This window comes from Lycium ferocissimum, chromosome 10 (assembly GCF_029784015.1).
Source record: "Lycium ferocissimum isolate CSIRO_LF1 chromosome 10, AGI_CSIRO_Lferr_CH_V1, whole genome shotgun sequence".
Taxonomy (NCBI): domain Eukaryota; kingdom Viridiplantae; phylum Streptophyta; class Magnoliopsida; order Solanales; family Solanaceae; genus Lycium; species Lycium ferocissimum.
The window spans coordinates 65675992-65694867 of record NC_081351.1 but is presented as its reverse complement, the minus strand read 5'-3'; the positions used below and the strand labels follow the sequence as shown (position 1 = coordinate 65694867).

Here is an 18876-nt window from a genome sequence, read left to right as displayed (position 1 = left end):
CTTTTGGGCCTGACTCGGCCAATTTGAAAGGGAAATAAAAGGGGCCGCCCATTTGTATATATATACACATGTATACATGGTATACAGAGATGTACGTGTATATCCATGTATATGTGTGTATATACGACAAAATTTAAATGGCCAAATTAGAAAAAAAAAATCTTTAATTTAATGGCCAAATATGACTTAACTAACCAATTAACCAAACTAATGAACATGATTATTATGCTAATGGATTTATGTTGCAAATATAGCCTCAATTGACTCTAAACCATGAAATTGGTTATTTTAATTAAGGCCAGATTTAAACTCAACCAAACCATTAAAGGCTAGTATTGCAATAGTGACCTTAATCAACTTTAGGCCATGCAAATTAGATGTTTCAATTAAAGCCACAATTAGCCAATATTTGAATAATTTGTGGAATTAACCACAATTAAATACTTTAACTAATTATGATTAATTCTAACAAATTACACAAACGCACATTGGGCATGCAAAATAAGACTTGAGGGGTAAAATGATTAATTTACTTAATTGATCAGATTCCTTGAGCTAAACAGGGTAAAATACTTACTAAGTGACAATTTAACAATTTAAACAATTAAATAAATAATTATTTGTAAATTAATTCCTTTCTTGGTTAAATTTTTCAAATGTATCATAATAGGTAAATTAATTTCCAAATGATTTATAACATTATGGAAATTATTTTACCAAATGAAAAATGGTAAAATATTATCTAAATACTTTTATAAAATCCTTTTGACTTCTGAAAATACATATTTCACTCTGTTTATTACTCAAGGACTCTGGGTAATTAAAATAAATTATGGGAAGTCAAAAATTAGGTGTCAACACCGGGTATGCCACCCGTCCGTGATATTTATTTCTGTATTGACTTGGGGCCAGGAACTCGCCCTATTTCTATTCCGCCATATCGGATGGCGATGGCCGAGTTGAGAGAGTTGAAAGAGCACTTTCAGGACCTTCTTAGAAAGGGATTCATTAAACCAAGCGTCTCCCCTTAGGGCGCTCCTGTGTTTTTTGTGAAGAAGAAGGGTGGGACTATGCGGATGTGCATTGATTATCGCCAGTTGAACGAAGTTACCATTCAAAACAAGTACCACATTCCTCGTATTGATGATCTATTTGACCAGCTTCAGGGGGCTTCTATGTTTTCCAAGATTGATTTGAGGTCGAGTTATCACCAGTTGAAGATCCGAGCCAAAGATATTCCTAAGACAGCCTTTCGAACTCGGTATGGGCACTATGAGTTTCTTGTCATGCCATTTGGGCTTACCAATGCCCCAGCTACTTTCATGGACTTGATGAATGTTATTTTTAAGCCATACTTTGATTCCTTTATGATTGTGTTCATTGATGATATATTGGTCTACTCGAGGAGTAGGGAGGATCACGAAAAACACTTGAGGATTGTTCTTGGTTTGTTGAGAGACAGGGAGTTGTATGCCAAGTTCTCCAAGTGTGAGTTTTGGCTTGAGTCTGTATCTTTCTTAGGTCATGTGGTATCAAAGGACGGGATTATGGTTGATCCTAAGAAGATTGAGGCCGTGAGAGATTGGGCTAGACCCACTTCAGTGACAGAGATTCGTAGCTTTTTGGGTCTGGCCAGTTAATACAGTTGATCCGTGAAGGGGTTTGCTTCTATTGCTTTGCATTTTACCCGTTTGACTCAGAAAGAAGTACTTTTTCAGTGGATCGACGAGTGTGAGGAGAGCTTTCAAAAGCTCAAGACTTTATTGACTTCAGCTCCGATTCTAGCATTGCTCGTGGAGGGTAAGGATTTTGTGGTATATTGTGATGCTTCTCGTTCTGGGTTGGGTGCCATGTTGATGTAGGAAAAGAAGGTTATTGCTTATGCTTCCAGGCAGCTGAAGATTCATGAGAAGAACTACCCTACTCACTATTTAGAGTTGGTCACGGTGGTATTTGCTTTGAAGATTTGGAGACACTATCTTTATGGTGTCCATTGTGAGGTATTCACTGACCATCACAGCCTTCAGCAGGTGTTTACTCAGAGGGATCTCAAATCTAGGCAGCGAAGATGGATGGAGTTGCTTAAGGATTATGACATTACCGTCTTATATCATCCGGACAAGGCAAATATGGTAGCGGATGCCTTAAGTAGGAAGTTAGTGAGTATCAATAGTTTGACTCAAATTATGGCATCGGAGCGTCCTTTAGCCATGGAGGTTCAGACTCTGGCTAACAGTTTTGTGAGGTTTGACATTTCAGATTCGAGTAGAGTGTTGGCTTGTGTTAAGGCGAGATCGTCACTTCTAGATCAGATTAAGGCAAAGCAGTTTGAGGATGCAAGGTTGTGCAAGATTCGTGATAAGGTCTTGAGTGGTGAGGCCAAGGAGGCCATGATTAATAGTGAGGGAGTCTTGAGGATGAAGGGACGTGTTTGCATTCCTCGTGTTGAGGATTTGATTAGGATATTTTTGGCGGAGTCCTACAGTTCTGGATATTCTATTCATCCTGGTGCTACTAAGATGTATCATGATTTGAGACAACACTACTGGTAGGGTCGTATGAAGAGAGATATTGCCGATTTTATTGCTAAGTGTGGGAATTACTAGCAAGTCAAGTATGAGCACCAACGACTTAGTGGTGTGCTTCAGAGGATGCCCATTCCCGAGTAGACGTGAGAGAAGATTGCCCTGGATTTTGTTGTGGGTCTCCTGAAGTCCCTGGGCAAGTTTGATTCAGTTTGGGTTATTGTTGATCGGTTGACTAAGTCTGCTCATTTCGTCCCCGTTCGGGTTACCTACACCGCAGAGAAGTTGGCCCAGATCTATATCCACGAGGTTGTTTGTTTGCATGGGGTCCCTATTTCCATCATCTCGAATAGAGGCCCTCAGTTTACGTCCCATTTTTGGAGGACTTTATAGGCTGAGTTGGTTCCTCGATTGGATCTCAGTATAACTTTTCACCCGCAGATAGATGGTCAGTCTGAGTGGACGATTTAGGTCCTTGAGGATATGCTCCGGGCGTGTGTGATTGACTTTAGTGGTCATTGGGACCAGTTCTTGACTTTGGCAGAGTTTACGTACAATAACAGTTACCATTCGAGCATTGATATGGCTCGATTTGAGGCTCTTTATGAGAGGAAATTTCGATCTCCTATTAGTTGGTTTGATGCCTTTGAGATTAGGCCATGGGGTACCGATCTTCTGAGAGAATCGTTGGATAGGGTTAAGGTGATTTAAGATAAGTTTTTAGCGGCTTTGAGTAGACAGAAGGAGTATGCGGACCGGACGGTCCGAGATCTTGAGTTCATGGTTGGGGAACAGGTTCTGTTGAAGGTCTCACCTATGAAGGGTGTGATGAGGTTTGGGAAGAAGGGCAAGATCAGTCCTAGGTTCATTAGTCCATTTAAGATTCTTGACTGTGTGGGGGAGGTAGCCTATGAGTTAGCTTTACCTCCAGGTTTGTCGGGTGTTCACCCGGTGTTTCATGTGTCTATGCTGAAGAAATATCATTCGGATGGTTCTTACATCATTCGTTGGGATTCAGTCTTGCTTGATGAGAACTTGTCTTATGAGGAGGAGCCTATCGCCATTTTAGATTGAGAGGTTCGAAAGTTGAGGTCAAAGGAAATAGCTTCAGTGAAGGTCCAGTGGAAGCATCGCCTAGTCGAGGAGGCTACTTCGGAGACCGAGTCTGATATGCGTAGTAGATATCCCCACCTTTCACCCAGTCAGGTACCCTCCTTTTGTTTCCTTCCTTGTCCGTTCGAGGATGAACGATTGTTTAATTGGTATCTGATGTACGGGTCATTATGTTTCCTTTGACCATTTTACCCCTGTTGACCAATTTTTGAGACTATAAAGCGATTCTAGTGAAAACTGAAGGATTTAGAATCCTTAAGTGAAAGTAATTGACCAATAGTTGGCTTTTGGATAAACAGACCTTTTTCGAATTTTTCGTCGATTCTGTGAGGTACGGAGGGTCGATTATGACTTGGTGGGGTGGATGGTTCGGTTCCCGAGGAATTTGGTTGCGTTTTGGGTACTTGATCTGAAACTTGGTTTTATCCGTTTGGGGTTGACTTGGTGAATTAGACCTTTGTTGGGAATTTCGAGGCCACAAGTGAGTTCGTAACACATTTTTATGTGTGTGTGCATAGCTAGTTTGTGTATGGAAGGCCTCGGATTTATTTCGAGATTTCAGAAAAGACTTGTGAAAAACCAGATTTTTGTTGGTTTTGGTGTGACCGCCACGACGAGCATAGTGCCGCCATAGCGGTACCACCATGGCGGGGTTTTGACCACCATAGAATGGCACAGACTTCCTTGATTCCGCTATGGCGGATGGTCTGATAGCCATAGCGGGGCCACTATGGCGTAGTCCTAGCCGCCACGGCGAGGGATGTACTTTAATGATTTCCACTATAGCGGAAGGCCCGACTGCTACAGCGGGATCACTATGGCGATCCTGGTGACCGCTGCGGTGGATCGACAGGACCAGAAACTCCTCTTATATTCCTAGGTTCGAACCATTAGTCCAACACTTCTAAAACCTAATTCTAAGAGCTTATGGAGGTGAATAATAAAGAGACTTGGTGGAATCATCTCTAAGGGTAAGTTCTAAAACTTTATCTTGCCTATCTACCTTCCTTCCTTGAGTTTCCATTGTGGTTTAAGGTCCTAGATTGTTGGTTGTTGAGACTTCGACTCCTAATCATGAAATCCTTAGTAATAAACTGTTTATTGCTGATTAACCTATTGTTTTTATCATCTAGAAGTGTAGATTAACACATTCTTGGATGGAATTGTTCTATAGTTCAAGAATCTATTTATGAGACTTAGGGTTTCACCCAAATTTAGGGGTTTTGACTAATTTATGAAATTGAAGGGTCTAAAGTGATTAGAACCCATGAATTTGAGGATTATGATTGTTGGGACTAAGGGTAGGATAATTTCACTCTTAATTTCTGATTTTACCCATATGATTCGTTAGCGGTATTTTGGGTCTTCTTCCCCAAATCGATTCTTCTTCCAATTAGATGGTCTATTACTTACTTAGCATTGCTATTGCTAGACTTTGAGCGTTTCGAGGCATTACGTAAAGGGAAAGCTCGGGTGGTGTAGCTCGCGTTCCAATTCTGTATTTGAGGTAGGTTACGGCTTATTTGAGTTAGACTTTGATTAGTAGATTGTATATATAGTAGAATTGACGGGAGAAAGCAAGATTAGGCTTTCGAGCATGAAGTCTGGTTGGATATCTCCTAGGTTGGTATGACTTCTGATTATGTCGTCGTTACTTTATGTACTGAACCATGAGGTGTATTTGTTGCGTTTTTTGAAGGAAGGGGTTGATATATATACTCTTCGTGTTGATTGAGATAGCTTGTATGTTTCATGCTATTGTTGAGTTGATTTATTTGAGTCTTGTTATGACTTATGGCATTGTGACTTGTACTTCCTTGGCATTGATATTATTGATTGATCATGCTTACATTGAAGTGGTGCTTCATATTGGGTTCTAGACTTGAATCATATCTTGAGACTCAGCTTGGGTACGGACATCTATATATATATATATATATATATATATATATATATATATATATATAAAGGCACATTTGACAGGGGGTGAGGATGTAGCCTAGTTATGGGCTTGTGATCTGAGGTCATGGATACCATGGGTCCTCCGCGGGTCATGACTATCGGTCGAACAAGGCCTTTAGTGTGTGTGTACGGTTGAAATACTTATCATTGGTTGCATTGCACTGGACATCATCTTATTCCTGTGATTCGTTGTTGATTGGTGGTTGTTGTTGATGTTGTTGTGTTATTGTGCCTATCTGTCTATCTTGTTGGTTTTACGAATGTATGCATGATACTAATCTTAGTCGGCCTATGATATCTACCGGTACATAGTGTTTGTACTGATACTACCTTGCTGCACCCTTTTGAGTGCAGATTGTGTTCCGGAGTCGTCTTCTAGACCTCGCATCTAGCCTGAGGCTACTTCTTGACCAGATCCGAGGGTGAGCTCCTATTCATGCCATGCAGCCTAAAGTTCTCTCTTTATTTGTTATCTATTCCAGTTCCAGACATTATTGTTATATTCAGACACTTATGTATTTCTTAGACATTATTTATGGTTAGAGTCCTTATACGATGAATTTTAGATTTTGGGGTTGTAATATGTAGTATTCCGCACTAATTTATTATCTATGGCATGACTTAGACATTATTATTGATCCTGTTGTTCTTTAAGTTGTAATTGGATAAATGAATGATTAATTGGTTAAAGGGATGGTTCACCCACCAGGGGGGTTAGTGTGGGTTCCATCACGACGGGTTGTGTAACACCCCGAATTTTTTTAAACTAACTCTTAAATTTTCGATTGACCATATCTTGATAGTAAGGGTATATTTTACTTCACACTTCCTAAATGTGAACTTGACGATATTTGAAACTTGTTTGAAGTGTTATGGTGTAGTTATATAAACTACTCCTACTATAATTATCTTAGTAAATCATTAAATGAATTAGATATATATAAAAGTGGGCAGCCACCTTTTTATTTTATTTTATTATTTTTTCTTTCATCCTTATCCTAGGGAGTATATAATATCTTTTTGGGGCTCTTATCCTCTCCACCACCTCCAATTTTGTTTTCTCCGAGGAAATAAAATACCAAAACCTCTCTCCTCTCAACAAATGGCTGATTTCTTTCGTCACATGGCTAGAAGAATGCCCGACCCTAATGAAATGAACTTTGAGAAAATGAGAAAAATGGACGGAGTTGAGTTTGAAGGCACTGTTGATCCTACGGATGCCGAGTAGTGGTTGGAGCGCATGGAAAGAGTATTTGAGCAATTAGAGTATTCAGACGCTGCCAAATTTAAGTATGCTGTCTCACTGTTACAAAAAGATGCTTATGACTGGTGGGTAAGTGTACCGAATGCCAAGGAAAACCTCCGTTCTTAATTGGAATGATTTTGTGAAAGAATTTCATATAAAGTATGTCCCACCTTCTTATCATGATGCAACGAAAAAAGAGTTCTTGAATCTAGAGCAAGGGAGAATGTCTATTGCTGAATATCAACAGAAGTTTCTCAGGCTTTCTCGTTATGCTGGTGGTATTATTAATAACGAAAAAGATAAGTGCAGGCGATTCAAAGACGGTTTGAATAATTCCATCGAAAAATCATGGCGGTCCCACAACATGAGAACTTTGTAAATTAGTTTTAGCTGCTCTTACTGGGAAAGGATCGACAAGGAACAAGCTAGTAGAAATGAAAACAAGTTCAGAAAGGCTGATACAGATTCAGGAGGTCCATCTAAAAGGGGAAGGTTTGACAATTCCAAAGCTGGCAGTGTTCACAAGTCAGCCCAAAGATAAGCAAAATAGATCAAATTTCTCTACTACTCGCACTCCAAGCTATAGCCAAGGCAAGACTCGTATACCCATTTGTGCATGGAAAGAATCACTCTGGTACTTGTAGGAGAGCTTCTGGTGCTTGTTTTAATTGTGGGAGCTTCGATCATAAAGTGAATTATTGTCCTAATCCTAACCCCTACTTCTTCTCGGCGTACGGAAGGCTCAGTTCAGAAACCTATTACCACTCCTTCTCAAGGGAATAGAGGTGCAAGATCTAGAAACATACAAGCAACAAGTACAGGTGGAGCTAATAAAACTAGTGGGTCAAGAGCAACAGCACGAGCTTATGCTATGAGACAGAGGGATGACCAAGATGGGGCAGACGTGGTTGTTGGTAAATTTCACTTATTTGGCTTATGTGTTGTTACATTATTTGATCCTAGTTCTACACATTCCTATGTTTGCTCATCATTGGTTTTTCCTAAAAATGTGAAATCTATGAGACTTAATTGTGGTGTGCTTGTCCAAAGTCCTTTGGGTCAACAGGTTGTTTGTAATCAAACCTATCGAGGTTTCCCCTTTGTGATTCAAAATCTAGTCTTCCCTGCTGATTTGATTAAAATGTCTTTCCAAGACTATGATGTCATCATCGGTATGGATTGGCTTCATAGAAACCATGCAGTAGTTGATTGTGGGTTGAAGCATGTGACCTTTAGAGCTCCTTCATTTTCACACATCATTGTTCAAGGTGAAAGATCATTGACATCTAATATTATCTCTGCGGTTGTGGCAAGAAAGATGGTTAGTCAGGGTTGTGAAGCTTATCTTGCTCATATATTTGATACACACCTGGAAAGTCCAAGCCTTAAAGATATACCAGTTGTATGTGAATTTCCTGATGTTTTCCCTGAAAATCTTCCTGGGTTACCCCCGGAAAGGGAAGTTGAATTTCCTATAGAGATTATTCCTAGAACTACTCCTATTTCTATAACTCCTTACCGAATGGCTCCAGCAGAATTGAAGGAGTTGAAAATTCAATTGCAAGAACTTCTTGAGAAAGGTTTTATTCACCCAAGTGTTTCTCCCAGCTCCTGTTTTATTTGTGAAAAAGAAAGATGGAACTCTTAGGCTATGTATTGATTACCGGCAATTAAACAAGGTAACAATAAAATGCAGAAATAATAAGAGAACCATTTTAAATCTTAATAATATCTCATAATCATAAACACGTAGGAGCATAAGTACAACCATCCCAAAATCGGGTGTCACAGTACAAGAACTACTAAGATGGCATCATAAGTCTGAAATAACCTCCAACTAATACTATCTGAAATGAGGAAAGATAGAAATAAGTAAATGATGAAGAATCCGGTATCACGGATTAGCCAACAGCTCACGCTAAATCCTTCAAAAGCACTCCTCAAAGGGAGATGAAGTCTCGAGCTCCGCTCATGCTAGGAACCAAACCTACATTCGAAAAGGGTGCAACTAGTGTAGAGTGAGTACGGAAAATCAACGTGTACTCAGCAGCATCATCGATCGACCCTAAACTAAAACAGTGATGAGGGTAACGAATGCTTACTTCCACACTAACCCATGATTAGTCCAACATAATAATAATTATAAGTTACAAGCCTAAGTATGAGAATCCTCCAAGCACATAAATAGTCACTTAAGCATGATAAGTAAATTCCAATCAACAATTCAAGTAAGTCACCCGACAAGGAGTTTATAAAATGATATGATATGCAAATATAATGCAAGGCCTTTCCATTAGCCGTATATAGACACTCAGTAGTATGGAATACGTGACCCATAGGGGACTCGCAAGGTCTATACACCAATTTCCCAGCGGGTTCTTAGCCACCTTATGCTTCCAATCACAATACTTAGCCAATTAGGCTCACATTACCTATCTATAGCCAAATAGGTTCATATCACATATAGTTAGCCAATGAGGCTCACATTATCTATCTTTAGCCAATTAGGCTCCTTACCATTCACATCACTTCGTCCGGAACCATTTCCCATGGGATATCACATAAGTATCTTCAAGTGTATTATCCATGAGATACCACATGAAAGCATGAATATGACATGCATAAAATAAGCAACCAGGCTATATAGTAATTAACAGGCTCAATCTTAGCTCTTTTCCACTTTTAAATGAGTATTAATGAGTGATGAGAGCGCACAATCACAATTATGATAGGTCATAAACATAGAATCATCAAATAAAAGATCTCATGTCTCATCCACAATCCAAGTAAAGCTATCAACTATGCCTAAAGCATGGCATTCAGACTGGATTATATGACTCGATCCTACAAAAATTCCCATAACATGACACCGATACCCAACAAAAGTGCTTGTGTCACGACCCAACCTGTAGCATCCCCTTTGGGAGGATACCACTTACGAAACAAAAGCTAATTTCACACTTACAACGTCTAGAAGAAATTTATGCTAAAAGATATTCACAAAAATATTTAATAGCGGAAAAGGGTTGAAATTGCGACATTTTTTTTGCCATTATACCCATCGAAAAATTTCTTAGATGACATACAATATCAGAGTATCAATTTAAAATGGTGACGCCCTCCTCAAATAGTCAACACATTTAAGAAACTTCATTTTGAAATTATATTTTCAAATCAACACCACTGCAGGTCCATAAGATACATGAAACTCAAACTTGCGATTGTCACAGAAAACTAGCATCTTCCTTTGTACATAATTACAAGGCAAAATGTAAACCCAGTACATGGCATGACTTGGGTTAAAAGAACGCCTAAAAATAGCAAGAAAAGTCACCAAGTTCAAGTTACAAGCATATGGTCTTGTGTCCAACAAGCCTCCAAAATTTCACACATAAGTGTGACATTTGGATCATGTACAAGTCCCCAAAATTTTATAAGACCTAGATGCATATGCAAATGTGAGCTTCACTAAGGCTCCCAAAATGTCTACTCCAAATGGCCATCTTCAAATCTCCTCCCGAACATTACCTACGATAGAAAACAACTATCGCTAAGCACAAAGCTTAGTGGCGTATAAACTTTGGGCTTGGAGCCATTAGATTCTCCAATTCCCTCATCCGTCGTAGGTAGCTCAATGAGATAAAAATAAATCAAGTAACCAAGTATATCGAAAGTATCAAATACCAAACTTTGAAGAGTTTCAAAATATCGATATTAATATTCGAAGGCTCAAGTGTCAAGAAAGCTTATAATTCAATTCAAGAGAGTTTGTCAAATAACCAATTTCGCCCAATATGTACGTCATGCCATCACACCAAGTACAATAAATATCAAGATGGACCGAAGCCCCAAATCAAGAAGGGTCGTCACCCAATAATCAAGAGAATCAAGCGCCATGTTGAAAGTGGCTTTCCACTTATACTCGAGGATGGACAAAGGTCCATCATTAAGACGAAATGTAAATCCAAAGTCAAGATGGGCAAGATACGAATCAAGAGGTATGCCGATATCGGTGACAAAGTCACCACAACAAGAAGGACAAAGTCCCAACAAGAATGCAAAATGATCAAGCAATTCGTACAAGTGGGCGATTTAGCGAATATTTTGTAATACTTGAGATCATAACCATACAGTGATATAAAATGAAGAGAAAGGAAACAACGCATCAAGATACTTCAAAAACTCCAGAAAATAAATATATTCCAAGTTCAAGCTTATACACAAACCTTGGTGTTTTACCGCACAACAAGTTCTACCACAACTCGAGGAGTTCAAATCATCTACGCCATAGACCAACCAAAGTCCACTTCGTCAAACAATTCCTCTTAGCTTGTACAAGAGCATATATACCTTAAATACACAATCAAATATCTTGAATTAAGTTCAATGGTTTCGACGTCAAAACTAAACATGAAATCGGTGAAAATCACCCTAAACTATCAAAACGAGAATTCTGGACAGTACTACTATCTTGTATTGTCGCTCATTTTTCAAAGGGGTAAATATATAAAAATAGACTTTGTGGCCTTAATGAAAGTTGTAGATATATGTCTTGGGGTTTCAGAGAAATTTAAATCACTCCTATAGCACTTTTGTACTACAAGATATGCTCAAAATACTAACAGTAGTACATGTCGGGTTTGCAAAACAGAAATTCGGGCAGCAGCTGCCCTGTACTTCATCATCCTTTTTTCGAGTAAATACAAGCAAAACTGGGTTTTGGAGCCTGAACGAAAGTTGTAGGGCTATGAAGTAGCTTTCTAGAACATCTTGGATCACTTAAAACTTTATAGCTTTCTAGAACATCTTGGACCACTTAAAACTAAATTTTATGCAAGGAGATATGCTGAAAACACTAACAACGGTCCAGTTCAAAAACAGGTTCTGAACTTACCTCAATCGTGTGGAGTTGTTTGTGGCTCAACCAAAACAAGTCTTGATGATTGATTTAGAGGATGAATATTATGAGAGGGGAGAGGTTTTGGTGTTTTATTTCCTTGTAGAAAACGAAATTGGAGGTGGTGGAGAGGATAAGAGCCCCAAAAAGATATTATATACTCCCTAGGATAAGGATGAAAGGAAAAATAATAAAATAAAATAAAAAGGTGGCTGCCCACTTTTATATATATCTAATCCATTTAATAATTTACTAAGATAATCATAGTAGGAGTAGTTATATAACTACACCATAACACTTCAAACAAGTTTCAAATATCGTCAAGTTCACATTCGTTTTGAGTGCGAAGTAAAATATACCCTTACTATCAAGATATGGTCAATCGAAAATTCAAGGGTTAGTTTTAAAAAATTCGGGGTGTTACAACTCTCCCCCCCTTAAGAAATTTTGTCCCGAAATTTACCTTATACTAGCCTCAAAACAATTGTGGATATTGAATTCGCATATCCTCTTCTCGCTCCCAGGTAGCTTCTTTGCCAGAATGATTTCTCCAAAGGACTTTTACTAAAGGAATTTTCTTGTTTCTAAGCTCTTTTGTCTCATGCGCCAAGATTTAGATAGGTTCCTCTTCATATGTCAAGTCAGGACTGACCTTAATGGATTCAACAGGAAGAACATGAGATGGATCTGAGCGATATCTTTTAAGCATAGAAACATGGAAGACATTGTGGATCTTATCTAACTCCGGTGGAAGAGCTAGTTTATATGCAACTCGACCAACTATATCAAGTACTTTATATGGTCCAATAAATCGAGGATTAAGTTTTCCTTTTTGGCCAAATCTCATAACCTTCTTCCATGGAGAAACCTTTAAAAATACCTTATCTCCCACTTGATGTTCAATTTCACGCCTCTTAAGATCAGCATAAGACTTTTGTCTATCCGAGGCAATTTTTAGACGATCCTTGATGATTTTTACCTTATCTTCGGTTTGTTGCACAATCTCATGACCAACCAATTTTCTTTCACCAACTTCATTCCAACAAAGAGAGTTCTACATTTTCTCCCATATAATGCTTTATAGGGAGGCATGCCAATACTTGATTGGTAGCTATTATTGTAAGCAAATTCTATCAAGGCTAGGTGTAATGTCCCAACTACCCTCAAATTCAATAATGTAAGCTCGAAGCATATCTTTCAAGATTTGAATTACCCTCTCGGACTGGCCATCTGTATGAGGATGGAAAGAAGTACTAAAGTTCAACCTAGTGCCCAAAGCTTCTTGCAAGCTACTCCAAAATATGGATGTAAACCTCAGGTCTCGGTCAGATACAATAGAAATAGGAACTCCATACAACTTCACAATCTCATTAACGTACAATTCTGCTAAACGTTCGAGTGGGTAGTCTACTCTGATGGCCAAGAAATGAGCACTCTTGGTTAGTCTATCAACTATAACCCAAATTGCATCATGATTTCTTTGAGTGCGTGGAAGTCCATAAACAAAGTCCATAGTTATTCTTTCTCATTTCCACTCAGGTATTGATAAGGGTTGTAACAAACTAGTTGGGACTTGATGCTCGGCCTTTATTTTTTGACAAACTAAGCATTTACAAATAAATTCCGTAATGTCCTTCTTCATACCATTCCACCAGTAGTGTTCTTTGATGGTTTGGTACATTTTAGTACCTCCAGGATGCATTGCATATAGTGAAGTATGTCTTCATTCAAAATTTCTTTCCTCGAAGTTGTCATCTTTAGGAACACATAACCTATTTCGATAAAATAGAACACCATTCTCCCTTAATTTAAAATCAAGCTTTCCTCCAGTTTGAACTTCTTTGATCAATTTCACAAGCTTCTCATCTAACTTCTATGCTTCTTTCACCTGTTCAAGTCGAACTGGCTTGACTTGCAAACCAGCAACAATAGAGCCATCAGAATTAAATGCAAGACAAGCATTCATGGCTCTTAATTTAAGAAACAAAGGCAAAGGACTTAGAGATAAACTAGCAAAGGATTTATGACTTAGAGCATCTGCCACCACATTGGCTTTACCCGGATGATAATCAATCATGCAGTTATAATCTTTAATGAGTTCAAGCCATCTACGTTGTCTCAAATTCAACTCTTTCTATGTACCCAAGTACTTCAAACTCTTATGATTAGTAAATATGTGACACTTTTCTCCATATAAGTAATGCCTCCAAATTTTCAAAGCAAACACTATGGCAGCAAGCTCAAGGTCATGAGTAGGATAGTTCAATTTGTGTGGTTTCAATTTTCGAGAGGCATACGCAACCACTTTCCTTCAAGACAGCATCGGGACGCAACCCAAACTATGATGAGAAGCATCACTATATATCACTACTTTTCCTTCGGTTGGTAGAGTAAGTATAGGAGTTTGTGTCAATAAGGATTTGAGCTTTTCAAAGCTCTCTTGGCATTTGTCATCCCATACGAACTTGACATCGTTCCTCAGAGTTTAGTTAAAGGAGAGGCTATAATGGAAAAGCCTTTGACAAACCTTCTATAGTATCCCGCTAAGCCCAAGAAACTTCGTACTTCAGTTGGACTTTTAGGCGGTTTCCATTCAACAATAGCTTGAATCTTACTAGGATCCACCTTCACACCTTGAGCTGACACAACATGTCCCAGAAAAGCCACTTCACCAAGCCAAAATTCACATTTGGAAAGCTTAGCATAGAGCTTTTTCTCTTGCAAAATTTGCAAAACAATCCGGAGATACTTTTTATGATTTTCACTATTCTTGGAATATATTAAAATATCATCTATAAAGACCACCACAAATTGGTCAAGATGAGGCTTGAACACGTGATTCATCAGATCCATGAATGTCGTAGGAGCATTCGTCAGACGGCTAATCCGTGATCACCAATTCTTCATAATGACCATATCGATCTCCCTCAAGGCGGTATTAGGGACATCTTGTTCACTTACCCACGATTGGTAATACCCAAACCCAAGTTAATTTTTTAGAACAACCTAGCACCCTTTGATTATGGTCAAATAAATCATCGAATGGTTCTCTTATATCTATTCTTAATACTTGTTAAATTAATTAATCTGTTGTGGATGGTTCGCCTACCGAGTGGGGGTAGGTACCTTCACGGCTTGGATAATTGGGTCATGAAACTAAAGCTGGTTATGGACACATTGATAAGATATGAGAAGGTTAGTGGGCAGAAGACCAACAAAACAAAAAGTGTTGTGTATATCCACCATCTGACAGACCAAGGCATAGTGGATCTGGTATTTTCTGTGACTAATATTCCTAGTAAAGAGTTTTTTTTTTACTTATTTGGGAGTACCAGTATACCACAACAGAAGACAACATCTATTCTACAAAGAATTGATGGATAAAGTGCATAATAGATTGAGCTCCTGGACTGATAAATTATTATCCTTTGGAGTAAGGACAACTTTGATAAAGCATGTGCTTCAAAGTATACATATTCACTTCTTATCTGCTTGTGACCTTCCTGCTGGTGTTTTAGGTCAATTACATAGAATGTTTGGAAAAAAAAAATTGGAGTAATTCTGTTGGAAATTCCAGCAGACACTGGGCCACATGGATAGTGTTGTGCCATCCCAAAGAAGCAGGAGGAATGGGGCTTAGAAGCTTGCAAGACATTTCGAAGTCTTTGTTTGCAAAGTTATGGTGGAACATGAGGACCAAGAAATCACTATGGAGGATATATATGAGCAATAAATACTTAAAAAATGAATCATGCAATGCTAGCACCAACAAGGACAAGAACATATATTTGGAAGAAAATGTTTAAATGTAGAGAAGAAATGGAACATGAGATCTAGTGGTAGGTAAAGCAGGGTAACTTTTATTTTTTGCTGGATAATTGGACAGGATTGGGAGCGCTTTATCATGTCACCCCTCCATACTTTGAGTGTGACCAGACTACGATGTTAGTCAAGGAGACAGCTGAGGGAGGGCAATGGTATAAGCAATCATTGAAGAGATTACTTCCCCAAGGGAAAGCAGATCAATTTTAGAGAATATAGTCCATCCAAATTAAGATGACGACATAGACAGGCCTTATTGAAAGATGGATGCGAAAGGAAAATTCACTGTTGGATTTGCATATCTACTGATGAGGTAAACAAAGGAGAGTTGTAACTTGTATAAGCTTATGTGGTTGAATCTATGCCAATTAAAATCTCATTCTTTGTAAGGAGACTGTGCAAATCTAAACTACCTCTGGATGATACTCTAAAGAAACGGGCAATCCAATTCCTATCGATGTGCTTTTGTTGTGAAAATCCTAAAGTAAAAGACATCTCCCATATTTTCCTACATTCCCCTACTGCAAAATATGTGTGGAATTACCTTTGTAGGCTAGTAGGAATTATCTCAGAGAATCTACATCTTACTCAACTGATTAATAAGTGTTGGGAGCTGCCTACACAACAGCAAGTAAGATATGTTTACCAAGTTGTCCCTTCTGTCATTGTCTGGGAACTCCGGAAGAGGAGGTATACTTTGAGGCATGGTAGTGTAACAACTCGCTTAGTCGTTATGAGATTTTTAGCGTATTTTAAAAATTCCCTTTTCGAAGTTTCATTTTGATATTTATGATTTGCGGGAATGGGTGGTGCCGTTCCCAAGGCAATCGTGCGGGTTTTGGATTGGTTTTGGAGAAATTGGGGTTTACTAAGTTGAAGAAATGGAGATGTTTGACCAAAATCAACATCGGGGGTAAATGCATCATTTTCACAGTTTTATCAATTCCATTGGGTTCAGAATGTGATTTTTGACTTAGTCAAACTGTTAGTTGGGGTCCCAAGGCGTTCGGCTGTGATTTGGGTCGTTGGTTGAGAATATAGAACTTTGATCAATTAGAGTTGACCTTGGTCACCAGCGGATGAAGATGACCTCTTTTGGGAATTTCTAGTGTGTGAGCAGGTTTTTAGCTTGTTTTATGACTGAAATGCATATTTGGGTTGTGTTCCGGGGGTTCCGGATGAGTTTCGGGTGTTGGATCGAAGCTTGAAGCCTAGATAAGTTTCTAGTTCTCTGGTGTGTCACACCAGTGGTGCTTGATCCCCTTTAACGGAGCCACTCCTGAGGCACATTGTTTGCACCAGCGAAGGGTGACGACATGCTCGAGTTTCCGGACCTGCGATGGTAGGAACGTAGGTGTGAGGCTGCTTCTGCGTTGATTTCTCCACACCAGCGGGATTGTGTGAGGTAAGTCGGTTCCGCCTCTGTGAAAAATTATCCGCTGGTGCGAGGTCGCACCTGTGGCAAATTGACCGCTTTTGCGGCATTGCTAGACAAATTTAATCCATTTTTCCCCAATTCAACGTCATTCTTTCTAAATCAATTTTTGGTGCTAGGGAGCTCGGAATTAAGTGATTTCTTGAAGATTCTACATTGGGGTAAGTTCTTAAACATAATCTAAGCTTTTTCCCCATGACTCCATCCTTTATTTTGTTAATTCTTCCGTGATTTAGATTGTAGAATAAGAGTTTTTTCATAGAAATGGGTTTAGTGTTCTTTATCAAATTGAAGGCTAATTGTGATTAGGTTCCCATGACATTCAGATTCTTATTATTTAGGTTATGGGTAAGATGAATTTAAACCGAAATTAAAGCTTTGACCTTCGAGGCTCGGGATGTGATTTTTGGTTGACTTTTTGGACCCTAGTCCTTTATATGGCAATATGGGTATTAATGGGTTCGTATTCTTATGAAGATACTGTATTTGAACAGATTAGGCTTCGTTCGAAAGCTCAAAGGAAAGGGAAGCCCACAGAGTGACTCTTCCTCTTTGGATTCAGATAAGTTGAGACTTACTAGACCCTTTATATAGTGTTTTGAGTTGGTTAATGTAATTAATAGGTGTAATAGGGAATTGGGGGTCCTAAACTCGTGAGGTGATGAGCACTTGTGCGGGTACCGATGTATTTGTATGGGTAATTAATGTAAAACTAATGTGTTTGTGATGGGGAATGTATGTTGAGCATTCAATCATTGGAGGTAGTGATAAATCTACTGGTTTGGTATGGTTGTTAATTATGTGGGCTCATGATGGCCATGTTTGACTTATACTTGCTATTATTGATTCGTTATGCATTCATCACTCCACATCTCGTCTAAATTATTAAAGAGGATATACTCTTAATATTGATTTGATATTATACGTTTGCATGGTGTATGCATATCCGTTTCATACATTTCATGTCATTGTGATGTACGGTTGATGAAAAATAAGGAATGGTCCGTCGAGGCCGGATTGGATATGGTACATGATTTTGGAGTGATGATGATTACGACTGCCCGATTGGCTGGGATCCGATGTTGATCCTGGAGATCTGGAATTCCACGTGAGTATATGGACCTTATGAGTCCCAAATGGGTCACGTGAAACCTACTATAGAAGCGTGTGTGATAGTTCCAAGTGCATTCGTGTTTTGATGATTGTCAAGCGTTTTCGAGCTTTAGATAAGAGAGATCTGTAATCTGCTCTCTGTGCACCTTGCACTGTCGGCAGAGACAGCTGTAAAGCCGAGCCACTTGCTGCACACAGTGCTACTGTGAGTTGGCCCATGCTTTAGGTCAAAATTGAAGAGTGGTCTCTTTTCACCCCACATGTTCCCACTATATATACAACATGATGGCAACATATTTGGCAGCCTTGAAAACCTAATCTAAATCGTGCAGAATCTGCCGACACATGTTCTCAAGTGATCTTAAGAACAAAGTCATCGACAAGCTGAAGAACCTGATCCAGACACAAGATATTATTTATGTTCTTTAGGTTGTTGTGAGTCTTTGTTCACTTGTGCTTAAACTGTAAACCTACACTTCCTAAAAAGAAAGCTGCTTTTAAGTGTTCTAAATTCTCAAGGTTGCTTCCACAAGCTGTTGAGTGGTACACTAGGCTAGAGTTAGGTTAGTTGTATTAGTTGAATTCTCAAAGGTTTCTTATTGGAAGAATGTCTTCATAAGAACTTTGAGTGGTACACTAGGCTAGAGTTAGTCTAGCTATATTAGTTTCCTTGGCTAAAGTTAGGTAAGTGGAGGTGCTTGCACTCGGTGTGTTGCAAAGGTGGAGGGACCATGAGAGTTAGTTCCTAGGTTGCAACTATTAT

At 38.9% G+C, this 18876-nt stretch overlaps 1 protein-coding gene across 1 annotated transcript; it reads left to right on the top strand.

Annotated features, from left to right (window-relative positions):
* The first annotated feature begins 1070 nt into the window (after positions 1-1070).
* LOC132035078 (uncharacterized) lies at positions 1071-3694 on the top strand. The gene is made up of 6 exons (XM_059425397.1): positions 1071-1631; positions 1701-1858; positions 2021-2508; positions 3070-3227; positions 3333-3456; positions 3576-3694. The coding sequence occupies exons 1-6, from the start codon at positions 1071-1073 to the stop codon at positions 3692-3694; spliced, it is 1608 nt and encodes a 535-aa protein (XP_059281380.1).
* Positions 3695-18876: the final 15182 nt, after the last annotated feature.

Excerpts from the sequence above, each read along its gene's own strand:
- LOC132035078 (XM_059425397.1), top strand. The coding sequence starts at position 1,071 with ATGCGGATGTGCATTGATTATCGCCAGTTGAACGAAGTTACCATTCAA. Across the intron at positions 1,859-2,020 it reads GGGTTGGGTGCCATGTTGAT|CCTTCAGCAGGTGTTTACTC; the intron begins GTAGGAAAAGAA and ends TGACCATCACAG. Across the intron at positions 2,509-3,069 it reads TGGATATTCTATTCATCCTG|AGTTTACGTACAATAACAGT; the intron begins GTGCTACTAAGA and ends TGACTTTGGCAG.